The sequence below is a fragment of the Gadus chalcogrammus genome, chromosome 12 (assembly GCF_026213295.1).
Source record: "Gadus chalcogrammus isolate NIFS_2021 chromosome 12, NIFS_Gcha_1.0, whole genome shotgun sequence".
NCBI classification, from domain to species: Eukaryota; Metazoa; Chordata; class Actinopteri; order Gadiformes; family Gadidae; genus Gadus; species Gadus chalcogrammus.
Window position 1 is genome coordinate 26,790,545 of NC_079423.1, and position 17,448 is coordinate 26,807,992.

The 17,448-nt window shown below is 43.6% G+C and overlaps 2 protein-coding genes across 5 annotated transcripts in view; one reads left to right on the forward strand and one right to left on the reverse strand.

Annotated features, from left to right (window-relative positions):
* The window catches only part of slc44a5b (solute carrier family 44 member 5b), a 36,805-nt gene extending 25,445 nt beyond the window's left edge, over positions 1–11,360 (reverse strand). For 2 of the 4 annotated variants that reach the window (XM_056603563.1, XM_056603562.1), the window contains exon 1: positions 10,788–11,358. In XM_056603563.1, coding sequence (XP_056459538.1) covers positions 10,788–10,824 — 37 coding nt within the window. In that variant the 5' untranslated portion in view covers positions 10,825–11,358. Of the gene's footprint in view, positions 1–10,787 lie in introns of all 4 variants that reach the window. The other 2 variants (XM_056603565.1, XM_056603564.1) reach the window with 1 other exon arrangement.
* A 1,425-nt stretch (positions 11,361–12,785) lies between these two features.
* Positions 12,786–17,448, forward strand: part of st6galnac5b (ST6 (alpha-N-acetyl-neuraminyl-2,3-beta-galactosyl-1,3)-N-acetylgalactosaminide alpha-2,6-sialyltransferase 5b) — a 34,776-nt gene continuing 30,113 nt past the window's right edge. Inside the window, exon 1 of the mRNA XM_056603781.1 lies at positions 12,786–13,202. Coding sequence (XP_056459756.1) covers positions 13,188–13,202 — 15 coding nt within the window. The 5' untranslated portion in view covers positions 12,786–13,187. The remainder of the gene's footprint in view (positions 13,203–17,448) is intronic.

Consider the following 17,448-nt stretch of genomic DNA (forward strand, 5'->3'; position numbering starts at 1 on the left):
GCATTTCAGAAAAGTAAAAGGCACCAGTGTGTGCATTCATGTGGAAAATACTTGCCAAAAAGTGAGTTTCCACTGACACAGTCAGCAGAAGCTGTCTTTAACAACTTCATAGGTTACCTCCTTTTACACTGCTAGATCTAGTCACCTTTAGGGTAGGATAGGGTTGTGGCATCCAGCCAATTTCCAAAATGTCCTGCATTTGATATACAATGCTTCCAGTGGTCTAACAGCATTCTCGACCAAAGGCCCGTTTTATACAGAGATCCTGCGACATTGCCGTAAAGAGGATTATCATTATGCTGGCTTTGCTTTTTTACACTTTTTCACACATGCCTGCCCCCCCGTGTGCTTCTACATACCATGCCGGCATTCAGGAATCCGAGGCGTGAGGTGTAACACAACAGCCCCGGCGTCCTTTGTCGTGTATAACATACGCGTCACTGGTGGCAACATTGCTTTCGAAACAATTAACAAGAATTAAGGTGTTTTCCCTAGGTTACCACTCTTTAAGAGCAAGCACAGTTGGTTTGCATTGTAAACAACATGTTGATACATAACGTTGCGACTTGCTGAGGCCGCGTAACGTAACAACAGCCCATTCGCACAAGCGACTTGCTTCTATGATCAGAAATACGTCGGAGAAACACTGCTCTGTCTCTTCTTCATAGTTTTTTTATACCTCCCCCGTGTGTGAGTGATAGATTTTATACCTCCCCCGAACCAATCTAGGTAGCCTAGATTGGTTCACCTTTCTACACAGATGTCCATTCAGCTTCGATACGGCCTCCGCTTCCGGCTTAAAGGCGGAACAACAATGCCCCCCCCCCCCCCCATGCCAAATTTCTACGTTTTAAACAGAGTATTCCCTCCTTGAACAGGCAGTGTAAAAGGGGCTAAAGATAGCGCAACCATGTTCCTAAATGTATCTACTAATGAGTTCTAGTGTGTACGAGGAGCAGATGAGAGAGCAAGCAGCGCCTCTGCATAATAGTTTGATTGGCCGACTATTGTTAGCATCCTAGGCTAACGGCTTCCCCCCCACGGGGGAGAGTCAAAAAAACTACTTAAAAATTTGTTATGCAGCAGGATAGGAACACACATACAGTTTATTGCATTTGGTGCAATAATAGTAGAATAAAGATAATTTTTTTTGTGTGATTACAAACATTGCAAATATAACGAGCATCAGCCGTGCATTTGTTTTTCATTGTTTTACTGGAGAAGTGCTGAACTTTTAAGTGATAAATGGGATGTTTTGCAATCGTGTTACTGGGGATCAGCATTCGCAGCCTCTGCGAGACCAATGGGTTGCTGTGGTTGAAGACGCAACGTTGAAAAACAAGATTGTTATTTCCTGGCAGCAAATACCGGAACTTTGGCAATGCTTTCTTTTGGCAACAGCACAGAGGAATTTTTGATGCATTTTGTGTTTGGATGTGTGAGAGTCGTGTTTGAGTCTTGTACCACAAACAGTGGGTTTAGGTGAGGAAACACATTTTGTTTTGGGCTATTTAATTACTCTGATAAAATAATTGTAAAGTTAAGTTACCAATACTGACAGTTGAGGAAGTCTAACATTGCTATTGGATAGAACTTGTTATAATATATGAAAACAACAATTCATATTGTTATAATTATTAATATTTTCATTATCATCAGCATTATTATTTGAATACAGACTTTTTCCATCTCAGTAATTTCATGCAGTATGAAGCTGAACTTTACCAAAGTATAAACAACAACAACCTCCACGTCACTGAATCAGTTCAATAATCGTTCTCCAAGCCATCTCTGGTGCCGATGGCGTCACCGTGACCATGTTTCTGTTCTAAAATTGGGAGGTGTTCTGGGTTAAGCAGTACGTGTGAATTCGTCCCGAAGGATACGGTGTAACGGCTCCGGTATTTTAGAGGGAGGGAGAGCATCCCATAATACTGTGAAAGCCCCGACATGCTCTCCCTCTACATGTGGAGGGAGAGCATGTCGGGGCTTGCACAGTATTATGGGATGGTATTCCTGTCCTACTTTAAAGTGGATGATGGAAGTTCAGAAAACACCAATGTCAATTGGTAAGGCAAAATCATGACCAGCGCTCTTTTAAAACAGCAGTAGTCTATTGTCTAAGACAATAGACTACTGCTGTTTTTAAAGAGCACTGGTGATGCTAGGTTTATAAAGACAACTTGTCTTTATAAACCTAGCATCACCCTAGGAGCAACAATCAGGACATGGCCATATTTAGAATACTCTGCTCGTGTTTAATCCTAAAAGGGTTTCAGGCCTCAACCATGTTTGTATTGCTGTGAATGTTATCAGGCTTTCTGTTGCAATCAAAAAATCTGCGTCTACATCAAAGTCTGCCATGGCGTGTAGCTTGTGTAGCACAGATTCGGTAGTCAGCGTTGCAGCATAACAAAATCACATCAATAACTCCACCGTGGATAACCAACGGTTGCCTGAGGTAGTTCCGACTGTCCCCAGTGGACGCCCCCCGACGTCTCCTCCCTATCGGGTTGCATCACACTCCTTTACATCAGCGCTAATCAGAGCGGGAGAGAGATCCTTTATGGGCGAGTTGGGTAGCAAGCCATTGTAGCGGAACCCACGCAAGCAGAATATAAATAGAAAACAACAACACAAAGCGTCCACACACTTTTCATTGATCTCCTCAGGGAGGGGAGTTATACTCCAAACACTTGCATGTCTCCGATACAGTATGTGGGCGCCACACACCAGAAACCGTTTGGTCCATACCACTGTACCACACATCACTAGGGCGGATGAGAAAGGGGCGAGTCAGGATGAGATCGAAGGGGCAAAAGGACAGAGGATGATGTGACGGATTGCGGCCGGCAGCCCAGGGATCAGAGGCATGCCTCTTGATAAAAAACAATCTGCCAGGGCTTCATGCAAAATGTTACCAACAAATACAGGAGAGGGTTACCCATGAAGAACAATTACTGATTCGCCATTTAGCCAGATGCTTTTATCTAAAGCCTAAAACAGAGACAGCAGGATTGGGGTGCTATTCCACTGCCATCTTAAGGTTACTGTATCCCTGTCCTCAGCCAAATTAAGCATCCCTGAGCAAGACGGCCAACCCCTCCCTGGTAGTATCTGAATTCAATGCAGCCGGTCACTTTGGACAAAAGCATCTTCTAAATGACCGAAGATTGATGGGTAGACAGGTCATTCTGGAGCAGGTATTTAGCTCAAAGATGCTTCCTACTAGCACAGCTGAGGACCAATCGGATGCAGCACCTGGCTGCGCGCCAGCAGCCACCTCGCTCTTCCCCATCCTTGAGGAACAGCAGGAGGAAGACACTCAAGCCATTAGCACAAAAGTTGCGCAATGTCAAGTTAAATTGGGCTTTAACTCCGTTGACCGGAGTGCTTCTCCTGAAACACAGAGTGACGGGCCCCCAGGGGCCCTCTGCCCGGCCCCTGCCTGTGCGATAGGTCAGCAGCTCAGAGGGCACTGCAGCGCGCCAGAACACACAGCGCAGGCCCCGGTGGATCGGATGGGGTGTTGTGCGGTAAGAGCTCAATGAGAGACTCCAGTCAACAGCTTTGGGAAAAAGCCCCCCAGGCAAGCTTCAGCACACACAGGCTGGCTGGAGTTATACTGTCCTGCTCCCGCACATAGCTGGTGGGAGCTTCGACGGGATGCTGGCTCGTATGTCTGTGTCCTCCTGTGACATATGCTTTGGGATGAACAACAACACACCAATCACAGTGTCAGTGACACCTCGGGACAATAAGGCCGGGTTGGGAGTTACACAACAACAGTATCAGACGATTGCTTTGACCTCAATCCTCATGCTTTCAGGCCAACACATTTGCCTCTGCATTGAATCTGCTCTATCACCCGGATCTGTGCACTATACTAACAGCTGTGAACTTAAAGCACATCATTTCATGTTCATGATACGAAACAAAAGGAATCTTCCCTACATTTGATACAATTTAGTAATCTTTAAAGGAAAACAAGATGGAACAATACATGCAAATATTATATGACCTTAAGCATGAGAAGGGAGGCAAACAGCCATAAACACACCTTAGGTATTTAACAAGGGAATGCCCTATGCTGTGCATTACTCTGCAAACATCTAACTTCTCATAAATCAGATAGAGGTTCATAAGGAAATCATACAGAATTTCACTACTTTCACCTTTTTTTCCCGTTTCGACATCTGTTCCGCCTACACCCTGTTACCTTGCCTTTGCTAAACTTGTCTGTGTGTAAACACACCCAGTACACTGAGTCCAGTGTCATCGGGCTACACTTTATAACACAGCCCTCTTTCATGCCACGTTCAGGCTAACAGCTCTAAAACACTGCGGGTGCTCAGCTCAGGGAAAGGTCCGAAGTCGTTTGAAGAGAGTTTCGGCGGAAAGAGTGCGTCTGAAAAAAACGTCCGCTCTGATTTTTGCAGCTCTCTTTTAGAAAACATCTGAGTAACGGAACGCTTAATAATTCTGCGTAATGATGTGCCCAATTTAGTCAAGCAGGCTCAGTCTTTTAGTTTGAACGCTGTTCATTCATATTTAATGAAGCATTGGCTTCTGTCGAATCATGCTCTACCCTATGGCTCTGATGCTTAGTATTTTTTAAGATCTTGGTAATGATGATCCTCGTTTCATAATCATATGGAATCTGACACACGTGTACATACACTCACGCACGCAGGCCCAAACACACACACTGGGTTTGGGTCTACACAAGCATTCCCATTTATCACGCCTGTTTTTCCTGGGATTCTCCAGTATTTGATCCATCTCCTCTGTTGTCCTCCCTGTTTACATATATTCTGTCTCCTGTATTGTTTACATTTCTTACGTATAAAAAAATAAAAGGTGGCAGTAGGTTAACGTGGATTGTAGGCATAAGAATATGTTTGCAATTCCCCTCCAGTAAAGAAGGTGGCAGTAGGTAAAACATTAGCTGTAACATCCAGCGACGAAAAGTCTGTCATTCAAACGGCACCCACCAATAAAACAAGAAGAAGAGGAAGAAGAACCGCACCCCGCAAGGATAAAAAAAAAAAATGGATGAACGAGACGGCTTGGCCCCATGAAAAGCGGTTGAAACAGTTGGCGTTGGGGGACATCGCCCCGCATCCACTTTCGTTGCTGCCTGTGAGTGTTTACCACTTTGTTGATGGAAGTGCTTAAAAAAAGAAAATGGATTTCACCTCGAGTCTGCACGGCCCGCCAGTACTCACTGAATGTCGATTGTCCAATCACATCGGCTAAACACGTGTTGCACTACACGCTCAATCGCATAGTTCATTGAAGTTCAAACTTCGACCCGCCCCTTCAATACAAAGCAATCCCCAAGCAAACGCTAGCCTTCCCCACAGTCCCTTGCCCATCGCGATATTGCGTCCAATACAAAATGAATGTAACGCGTTGCCATACATGACGCAATGCTATCGGTGGGGGCTTCCCGTGAGAGGGATGGAGACATGGAGTGCCTGTCTAAAAGGCTAAAGGTTTGTGTAAATATCTAACCAAATGGCAGGAGGATTACCCCTACTTAAGGGCATCATTGTTCAAAGCCATGCCTTTTGAAAAAAAATGTTTATCACACGGAGGAGAAATTGTTGTGAGCTAGCATGACAAAACCTGCAAAGCAGAAGTGCACCCAAGAGGTCGAGAAACATGTCATGAGAATGACTCCACCGAAACAAAGAACTAATAACCAAAACCCAATGCTGACCCAATGCCCAAGTTATGAAGCAGGGCGTTACTCGAAGCAGTATCTCACGTTGCTATGATGTCTTGCAGATATGGCTTTGAACTTTGACTCTCTCTTCTGTGATCACTGATGCCTTGTATTGTCTACCGCCGCAGTACCTGACAATCTTTAGACATGACATGTTCCCCAACTAGAGCTGCACAATGCGGACACGTGCTAATTTCACTGAAGAGATTTGCTGACCATTTGAAATAAACTCCAGATGGCATTCTTCTTCATAGCACTAGGAATGTGGATGATTATTACACAAAATCTACCCACAGCACAAGCCCTTCTGGACTGTCATGAAAAACAAATGCCCAAATCTTAAAAAAGTGGCTATGGTTCCTCATTGTCCCTCGCTCCCTGTAGAAAACGAAAACTAATTAAGGTACTCTCCGCATTCTCCTGAGGATATCAATGATTTGAAATCCTGTTTTTGGTTGGTGCAAACTGTTTACTTTCCGCATATCTGCTGAGGTCTCCCAAACAGCGTCTTACACGCGTGAATAGATACTGGGCACTTTCATACATGAGAAGTATTTACCGCTGATGCTCTCTGTGACGGCTGAGGAGACAGCTCAGCACGCTGGGCTTGGGCTGACAACCCCTCAGAGGGATGTAGCGAGGAGGCTCCATGGGGGTTTCTGCCCTACAGCCCACCTTCCCAGCATCCCCCAAGCTTGGGGAACCGGAGTTAGCATATCAAAGTGCCAGACGCTCGACAGCTAGCCTGCCGTAAGCACAAAAAAGCAACACAAAAAGAATAATAACACAAATATAAATATTAACGTTTGGGAAAAGGGGCTGCAGTTGCGTGACCTTGGATACTTCATTGGGACAGAAGAAGGGGGGGGGGGGGACCAGAGGGCATTTCAGTTAGATCCTTGTGTAACTGTGGTAGAACTAAACGCAATGTGTCTAATGGGTTCAATAGACTCTGAATGGAGTATCTTTGATTTTATTAGACAAGCGCCGCTGATGCAAGTCTTGCCCCGGCCTTTGAAATCAAAGGGCTCCAGTGTGATGAGTAGGAGGAAGCTTGAAGCAGCAGATGTGTTTCGTTTTTTACCACTTGAACACATGCGGGTGATTACATACTGTATGTGGATAGAAAAGTACAGCATCTACGATTAACTAGTCTGACAAATCAGACTTTGGATTAATATCAAAAGTCTGATGACAGCCAAGCTAAGACCTGGGTGAACGTGGTGTACCACTTTCTTTCTTTTTGCATTTGTTTCAACAAATTTTGTTGCTGGAGGCGAGAATCTGTATGCATGTAAATGACGAACACAAACTTGCCACAAGAGACACTTATTTAAATCCCTGTCAGAAAGCTTCATCCACTTATGCTAGCAGTTCTTGGTTTCCGGCCCAGACTCAGTGCCGTCTCCCCCCATAGTTCTGCTATAACACAGTTGGATCCTTCCGGATCCAACAGTAACTATTACCTAACCATTAAAGGGATTCGCCAACATTTCTGCATATTGCCGTTTGCCTGTCTGACCCAGACAAGACAAGTTGTTTAATTCAAAATTCATTAATTGTGCCTTTGCTTTCCGCTCGCCGCTTCCATTGATTTGCATATACTTTAATTACTTTCCAAAGATTTTCAATGTGTTCCTAATAGTTGCTTATTCAAAACAAGTGCCAGTAATAACACAACAAGATTATAGTTTGTCTACAAACACAGATTTAGCATTTTCTGCGCTGTGATTATTAGGCTGCCTTTGATGTGCCGCTGACAGGTAACCTTCCTCTATACTCCCCAGCCCAAAGACGAATTTGGAATTAAACGACTCTTATAAATCTGGGTATGACAGATATCTCGGCATTTCCCTTTAACTAATTACCTATGAACTGATGTTTGTAGTCAGTAAAGGAGTACATCCCATATGTTTTCATAGGGCTGTGACTATCTGTGAACCGTCATTTGGTACACTCTATGTTGTGTCTTTCAACATCGTGACTTTATTCTGCGCTGGCTCCTGGGTTCCTTTTCCCCATATCCACCCATCAACTTTACATTCTACATACTTATGTAAACAGTAAACCGTCCCCAGGAAAGGATGCAGAATGAATACATGCTGCACTAACACATGCTGCATTTTTAAATGTACAGTACACTCGGTTAGCATTTGGACACACACACACACACACACACACACACACACACACACACACACACACACACACACACACACACACACACACACACACACACACACACACACACACACACACACACACACACACACACACACACACACACACACACACACACACACACACACCGGTGACAGATGGGTCTGTGTGTCCTTCCACAGGGAATTCTCTTAACCTCTGCCGCTGTGCGGACTACACACAGAATTCCGATTGCTGTCAACTGTCAAGTGAGAGCCCCACGTTGGTTTCCACACATACATCTTTGAGATGTAGTCTAACACACAAGTGCCTCACCTCTGTGGCAAGACATGTGTAATGCAAAACCCAGCCGACGGAGAAACAACCAGGTCTCCATTGCTACAAGGTAATGATTCATTATTTTAATGACACGCATTGTGTCAAATGTTGCGGTGCACTCCAACGTCATTGTAAGTCTCCCTGTTTGCATGTACACTAAAAACTAGACAGGCTATGGATGGCTGGAGGTGTGTAGGTTGATGTAATTCTCCCTAGAGTGCCGTTTTATGGGAAACAAGCTAGTCAGCTTGGGTCAACACAGACAGACAGCCGTTGAATGATTCAATGTGTCCATGAAGCTCATATGGCTCATGCAAATATAATTTACACTTAAAAGGTACAGGTAAAAGAGCATAACCGGCACAACCATAACCTATTCGTTAATTGGCAAAGCTCTCCATCAGGCGAGCGTAAAGAAATGCAGCGTTTTTTTGTGAGCTGCTCATGTGATAAATGTGTTAATTACCTGTGCATAAGTCCCAGCTCAACGTTGACTGTGAGGGGGGAAACTCATTTTGATTCTGTTGAAGCCTGCTAAAGATGCAGTGTGGATAATTTAGTGCCAATGTGTAATTAACACACTTTTAATTAGTGTGTAATGCCATGAAAATAACAATCGTTGTGTGACGGCTAAGATGGACCTCTTCATATCTACATAGGGAGCAGGTCCTCCACCAAGGGGCCCGATACATTGAACCGCCATTTCTACAGGGAATCAGAACGGACAAACGGCTCTAGAAAATACTTGTTTCAAATGTATTATAATAATCGCTTTCTTACTTGTAAAGTATGACCTATAGTTTTACAGACTAAATAACTACAAAAACATTTAGAAATCTATCAGAGAACCTCTTTACTTTACATTCGGCTCCTTTATGCTGTCATAGACGATGAAATACTTTTTTAAGTACCAGCCTACGTGCCACCGCAGCATCTCCAACTGCTGCTGAACGTTGAAGGGGTTAAAACTCACTCTGTTCTTGTGACTCCTCCACTTCTGCTTATGTAATCACAGCAGGTAACTCTGTAATGTGGGCAATATGTCTGCACTGATTCAGATGTTCGTTGTCGCGTAATTGTTTAATTACACAAGCAGAACGATCTTGATTTCAAACACATCAAAGCCCAAACGAGTATAGGTTTTATTTTGTCTAAACAAAATGGCAGAACACAGCTGTCAAACACAATCAGGTCTGAGCAGGTGTCCACCAGAAATGGATTCTCCTCGTTCTCCTCAGCCTGAATCCACACTGCCCAAGAATATATTCAATACACATTCTTAGTGAATGATCCACACATGTGAATGGATATACGCCTTTGATGACCAAAGTCTGCTGAATGCTGATCTTAACCAAGCACGAAATCGTCTGGAATAAAACATGCATTTCGATGGGCTCTTGGTGATATGCCTCTCTGTACTGTTTTAATAATCCCACCGACTCCCCCGCCCCCCCCCGTGAGAACTCTGGCAGAAGCCCAGATCAGGACAGCAGAACAGATGGAAAAGGAACCCTAATTGGCAGCAGGCCTATGGGGGGCTGGGGTGTCATGAGATCCGGCCGATACCTTGGCGAGCGTGTTGGAAAGTCATGGACCCAGTGCAGTGTAGCTCCATCAAGATACAGAACTGCATTAAGTTCTCCTGCAGCATACTGTTGTGCATAGACAGGAGGAGGAGGAGGACGCAAAGTCCTGCAGCTCAAACTCACTTCCTGACAGTTGTGCCCAGCCATGGATGTGAGTGTGAATGTCAGTGCTAACTTGACAGCTTGGAAGGTGCAATGTGTTGGTTACTTACTAATAAGTAATAGTTCTGTTCTTGTGGAAAATCTGAATGCAAGCATAATACAGGGAAAGTCCCATTAAAACATTGACATTTTAAATCCATGTTGTAGGCTCTTGTGTATGAGGAGTAAAACCCCGATTTACACACGTATTAGGTAAGAAACCGAGGCTTGATAAGGCATAGGCATACTGTTTATGCGATTATTTACATCTGCCAAGCAACTGAATGTCGCACACAATCATGAACTTGCTATTCAAATTGCCTTTGATAATCGTCTCTGAATGCATTGAACTACTATTCTGCTATTCAATTGTAATAGCCGACTAATTTATCAATATTAGGCTTTGTCTCGTTTTAAAGGATCTCTAGGCACCAACGCATGACAAATACCACAAAATCCATTGTCGTTGACAGCTAAATTATATGCACGTTTACGCTTACATACCAGCATACACCTACAGAGCCTAGGTCTTTTGCAATTCTACATTTCATCAGGGTCTACATACAACAGCTATTTACATCGTTAACTATAATTGGTCAAACGTTGCATTCTGAATATAGGCTATATATGATGAGGAAAAGTCCGCTAATAGATAACGTTACATCTGCTTATTACCAAAACGTACGCATACAGAACAAAACTGTCCATTCGGCACACTTTTACTGTAAAGCCAAACAGAACAGCTGATATGAATCGACAGAGGTCTAAAGATGATCGGGTCCATGAAGAATTATCCTTTGTTGTCCTGTGGAGAGGAAAGACTGCGTTTAACAAAAGACGGCTCCACTCACCATAGTAAGAAGAAGGAATGTCCGTCTTTCTAGCCATTGCACTTCGTACAGAGGATGCACCGTTTGGGTTTTAGGGTTTGCATATGAGACGCGAGGTGAATCACGGTTTTAAATGGTCCTGTCACTAGATAAATACAGTACCCCGAGATCTCGATCCGGGCTGCCAGACCACGCAGCACAGCGTCGACCGTGTTTACAGCACGGGACAGCGTCATTAGTTATTCTAGAGAGAGAAAAAAAAGATTTCTTAAAGGAGACGCTAGGATTAAACATCTTCTATTGTCATCGAGGACATGGATTTCGTTTTTCCTGGCTATAATCCATCGAAGAATGTTCGTATATTGCTCAAGGCATCGTTCCGTTTGGATAAAGATGCATAGTCCTGCTTTGTGATCAAACTACGCAGTTGCCATGTGACACATCATTGAAACGACATTTTTTGTAGGCCTACTGTTTGTACGTGTTTTGCAGCGTATCGTCGTGGGACTTAAGTTTTTAAACTGTAAACCGCAAGTTCATCATATAATATATATATAATATCCGTATAGGCTACATATACCGCAATTTACAAGGCATTTTACCCCACAACTACACATTCTTTGAGAACATTCCCACGCTTGCTGGTCCTTTGTACAAGAACACTGCCCTCTGCAGTGAGTTCGGCGATGGCGCGCGCGCACAAACACACTCACACACGCACGCACGCACGCGCACACACACACACACACACACACACACACACACACACACACACACACACACACACACACACACACACACGCACACACACAACCATACACACACACACACACACACACACACACACACCAACCCCCCCCAACATACACACAACTCCCTCTCTTTGCCTCAACATATAATTCCAGTAACAGCTGCACAATAGTTATCATCCATGATCGGTGCAAACATTAGGTAAGCCAACAAAGTAGGCTTACTTGTAGCAGTATTGGGATTTAGTTTTCCACTAGGTCAGAAAACAAAATAGTATAGGCGTAGCAATGAGCATCTTTCAGTGCATCTTAACTGACCAATAAAAGCTTTATGTGTTTTCTACTGGGGTAAATTCTTTCAGCAGAGTGTGTTTGGACCCTGGGAATTTGAGTGTTTTTCAGCACTATCCGCCGCTTTGCTATCGATCTGTTGTTGGCTCAGACCATTACACTGAAACCTTCATCGGCGCAGGGGTCTGTAGGGTGCTGGGGGCCGGCCCAGTACCATGCTGGGTTGGATCACCAGTATTACCCCAGGGCTCGGCCGGCGTGCGAAAGGTAATGAGTGGATGTGCTCTGGGACTTTATAAGGCACTTAGTACAAAACTATTTTTCCCCACCTCATCTTATCCTGTCTTCCATTGCTTGTTGTAATTATTTTATCTCATAGCTATGCTGTAGTCTGTTGATAGCCTGCTTGTCGTTTTATTTCGCTTTTCCATTTATTAAATGTGAAACCAACAATATAAAACACCTTCTTTCTCCTTTTTCATTTGTAATTTCAGTTGTAAGGCCTCTATAACCTTCATACGATCATCTTTCTTTGTACAATGATGTTGGTGGCGTATTAGTCAGTGCGATGGACCTTCAGGATCTCTAGCCTAAATAACCCCCATAATCCAGGATCAGTCAAATTATTCATTTATCTTAAATGTCATGTCAAAAAACACATTCACTCTGTACAGGACACTGCTTATCAGCAGGCATACTATTCTCAATCGTCAACATACTAATTATCACATTAAACAGAAAAGAGAGTAGGCATGCATATATTTTTGAGGACATTGTTTTTGCCAACTGACCCAAAATCATGTGAAAGTTGATCACCTATCTTTTAATGTAAATAATAATTAGTTTGTTAGTTAATTATAAAAGCTACAAAAAAATCGTTTTGGTTGAAGCTGTACTGTTATAAGCAGAGTGTATCTAATACAGGCTATCAAACTCTAACCTTAACCCGTTACCTATAACCACAATGCTAGAGCTCTGCCCAACGCCCCGTTGGGGTTAACGTCACTCGCGTCGACAAGACTTGAGTAGTTACAGGTTGCCTTTAAAGTCTTATCTAAGTAGCCTATGCGATCGTATTTATCCGCGTTGTATTAGTTAGTTGTGAAGCAAGCAGTGTATGAGCGTTGCTGTGAATTTGTAAAGATAAGGTCATTAGGACCTTGAGGAGGAGGAGTTCAGATATTGAAGGCACTAGAGGACAGAGTATGTAAAAGAGTAAGCGCTGCGCTGGTTGTGGAGCATCGCCTCCCCGTTCGCGGGCGACAGCATGCACCTTTAGGTGATAAAGACGTCTCTGAAATGTTGTTAGACCTTACCATTGTGACCTGAAGCCGATCTTAAATCGGGCAATTGAATTCAATATAAGAGGAGGCGAAAGAAAATGAAGACACGAGCGGTGAGTGTGATTTTGCAACTCATTTGAAGACGCATGCCTCAAACGCCCACTGTACAGACCACTATATTGAGCAATGACGATGCTATATATTCCTAACATAGTTAACAATGAAAATAACTCAACTGTAACGCATGAATATGTGGTTGCAAAGCAAGCCACACTATTGTTATCATGTGTCTTATATATATTTTTTAAATGATTACACCTAATTTTGCGTAATTATCTCCTCCAACAGTTGTTGACTTATTAATAAAAGAACCACTATCAAAAAGTCGGAATATATCAATGCGTGTCTACTTTTAGAGAACAAGCATTGCAGATTTTTTTTAATTTTGTTTTTCAATAATATTAGTATTTAATATTTAAAGCGAAGGGTTCAAAATGTGAACGCCTCAGGGATGAAACAGGCACATGTAGACAAGGAGGTCAGAAAAAGTTATGTACCGCTATGACCGCAGGGGGCGCCATAACTCGTGGACAAACCTCAACGGCCACACCCCCCGCCCCCGCGTTTTATAAAAAAAATATGGAAACTTGGCATCTGGGTCTTATTTGACGTGCAGAATATATTCCCTCAAGGACCCATAAGGTCCTTCTTGAAACAGGCAAAGACAATTCAAAAATATATTTTCCATACATTGAAAATTATAGTTGCTCCCCAGTCTTATGTTGCTGCACAGCTTCAGTTTCTCCAGCACAGTCAGAGGTGAATCTCTCAGGGACTATTATCATGTTTTAAATGTGATCATAATATCATATTATGCTGAACAGATCTTGCACAATCAGCTTATAGAACAAGTACATGATGCCATGCTGTAGAGGGAGCTTAAGAAGAGTATTTCAAACTTCCATGACTACTGGACGCCGGGTCCAGACTCTCCACTATTACAGATTTATTTATAGAGAGCTTTCAGTCACAAGGCAAGGATAAGTTGTGACTGCAGTTGAAGGCTGCAAATAGATTGGGAATTCTCTGCATAGGTTACTTGGTGTCATTGACTGAGTAAGACAACAATTGTCTGTTCCCGGCCTGCTTGTCATGAAGATCATTTGGCATTGCTACCATTAATTGTTTTTTTCAGCTTGGTGCTTGCCTCTTTGAGTTCCCCCCACTGAAATCTGCCAGTCCAGGCTGGAAAGAGGCCCTGTCAGAGATACTGTTGAGTCACTTAATTGTTTCACTCATTCTGAACCCCAATTTTTTTAGTTCAATTTAATGGCTTTTGGCCCGGTGTTTTTTTTACCGTTGTTTGCTTTCTTGTTCCTGGCTTGCAAGAACAAATCATTTCATTATGCGGTCAAGTACCTGGCGTACATAGTGTCAGCAGCTGGGGTTGCCTCTGTTCCAGGCAAGATCATTATGCTCAACAATTATCATTAACAATGGAAATGACCAAATACTGCAACTGAGCTCCTGTCTTCCCTTTGATTTGCATCTTATTACTGCCGCTTTGATAAGGAGTTTTTAAAGGAGGCATATTATGGTGTTTTCCCAACAAGTAAACATAGTATTTGAGTTCCAGAAAACATGTTTTTGAAGCTGTTTGCTGGAAATTGCTTTTAGGAAAAAAAATCTTGCCTACCGCTATTCCCCTCTGCTTCAGTCCCTTCAGAATGCACTGTTTCTGGTGTCTGTAGCTTTAATGCAAATGAGCTGCTGCCCATTGACCAATGAGCTGTCAGACTGAACCTCAGCATGGAGGAGAAGGGATTGTTGCCGTTTGCGGACCCCTGGAGCTCTATATCTATATAATATAATATTATAATAATAATAATAATATTATGCATGGGTATTTATATAATATTATATTTAATATCACGGCCAAAAGCTATGTGCGCCTCGGATGATATTATGAATCATAAAGACTGCATCTGACGTTTCTGGTACTTCCACAACAAGTAAAGATTCGTAGTGGGGGTTATCTCGGCTATGGTTGAGAAGAATTGGGGGAAAGGAACTTGGCCTTGGCTCTCTGAAGTCCATGAACCGCGACATGGAGGAGAAAGGGATTGTACACCGCGCCGGAGCTGCCGGACTGCCGCAGAGCTGCCGGACTGCCGCAGAGCTCCCCCTTGCCGGACCTGTCAGCTTCGGCGGCAGTTCAGCTCCAGGAGTACACCGCCGGCGGCCGGAGGCAGCAGTCCGGGGGGGTAGCTCGGCGGCAGTCCGGCAGCTCAGGTCCAGGAATACAATCCCTTTCTCCTTCATGTCTCCTCCTCTGGACTGCCGCCGAAGCTTCGGCGGCAGTCCGGCAGCTCCGGCGGGGGGAGCTCCGCGGCGGTCCGGCAGAGAAAGGGATTGCACTCCCGGGGCTGAGCTGCCGGGCTGCCGCTGAGTTCCCCCCCGCCGGGGCTGCTCGTCCACTGGTCCACAAATCTTAGCTATGCTCTGATTGGAGGGGAGTGGAGAAGTGGGAGGTAATATTCAATTGTGCCCCCTTCCTAAAATCATGCACAGACTTTTTTCAAACTTTGTATGTGTGTGGAAGCACCAGAGACCCAAAACAACACCCCAAATCCCAGGAAAATGGTTGTTTTCATAATATGTCCCCTTAAAAGCTTGCAGCACCTTACACTGTCTTGCTGCAGATGTAATTGAAAGCATATAGAAGCCCAATGGTCGTGGCTCCATACTCCGTTGTGGAGAAGTGGAATGAACAGTGCGAGCAGGGGTTCCAGTCCTTGTATAAGTTATAAGTCAGTGCCCCAATCCTCGGCTATGTTAACTTTGCGAGACTCTTTGATCTTGAAATTTACGCAAGTCATGCTGGACTTGGTGCAGTGTTGTCTCAGTATCAAGAAGGCCAAAGAAGAACAAATGTTTTTGAAAGCAGGGGCCTTATATTACATGACTAACTGCACCACAAGGAAGCTGGAGCTTTTTGCCCTTAAATGGGCAGTGGCAGATACGTTGGAGTACTTCCTGGGGAATAATTCATTCATTTGAGAACAGCCAAAGTTGGGTCTGTGGAACAGTGCTAGGGTTCAGAGCTGGCTGCATTTGACTTTGAGGTCAATCAGGGGCTACCAATAAGATTGCAGATGCACTGGCTCGGCAGCCCAAAAATGATTTATTCAGTGACCCCTAGCATCCAAGTACCCATTTGGATCAGGGAACAAAAGCATGGGCCGAAGGTTCAACCTCAGGACCGTGGCACTACCATGGCAATTCTAACTCTCCCAATGTGGGAAAGAGCTGATTTCAAGGGCTCCAGGAGGCTTATCGAGTTATACATTTACGTCTTACTGGACGCGTGCAACACGTCCAGGCCAGGCCAGTACCACGCTGGGTTGTATCACCAGTAAACCCCCTTATTTTCCCTACTCATCTTTTCTTGTCTTCCATCCCATTGCTAGTAATTCATTCAGCCCATATCTATTCTGTAATCTGTTAATGGCCTCCTTGTCATTTAATATTAGTTGTCCATTTATTAAATGTAAAATATATATATATATATATATATATATATATATATATATATATATATATATATATATATATAACCTCCATACAATAAAACTTGTTATAATGTTGGTGGCTTATTAGTCAGTGCAGTGGGCCTATAGGTTATCAAACAACCCTAATAATCCAGGATCAGAAAAAATAATTCATTCATTTTAAAAATGTCAGGTCAAAAAGCATGTCACCACTTATCGATGCAGCAGGCGTATTATATTCCCAGTCTTCAAAATATTAATTGTCACATAAAAATTACAAGAAATGTCAGCATGCATATATTTTGGAGTTCATTCTGTGAACCACAGTTTGAAAACCAGTCCTTCACATGATTATTTTATGTTAATACAATTAATTAGTTATAATGGCTAATAACATTTTCTTTTGGTTTGAGCTTTAAATCGGTTTATAAGCAGAGGGGGATACAGGCTATAAAGTAGTAGTCAGTTGTAGTGTAGCTTGAGTAGTTACAGGTGTTATGGCTAGCGGGTGGCAGGCAAGCAGGTAGGACCCAGATGCAGACGGTTAGGGTAAACAGCACTTTATTTACGCCAAAAGGCTAAGGCAAGGAGCAAGGGAACGAAGAGAACACAGGTAACCCGACTCAGGTACAAACCACAATGACAGCACCAGGAACAAAGGAAAGAGAAGGGCTTAAGTAGCAAACACAAGACACGCAACGAGGAACAGCTGAGACACATTAGGGGAGGGATTAGTAATCAACACAGGAGGGAAACACAGGGAAACACACCAAAACACGACACAGACCATGACAGTACCCCCCCCTTA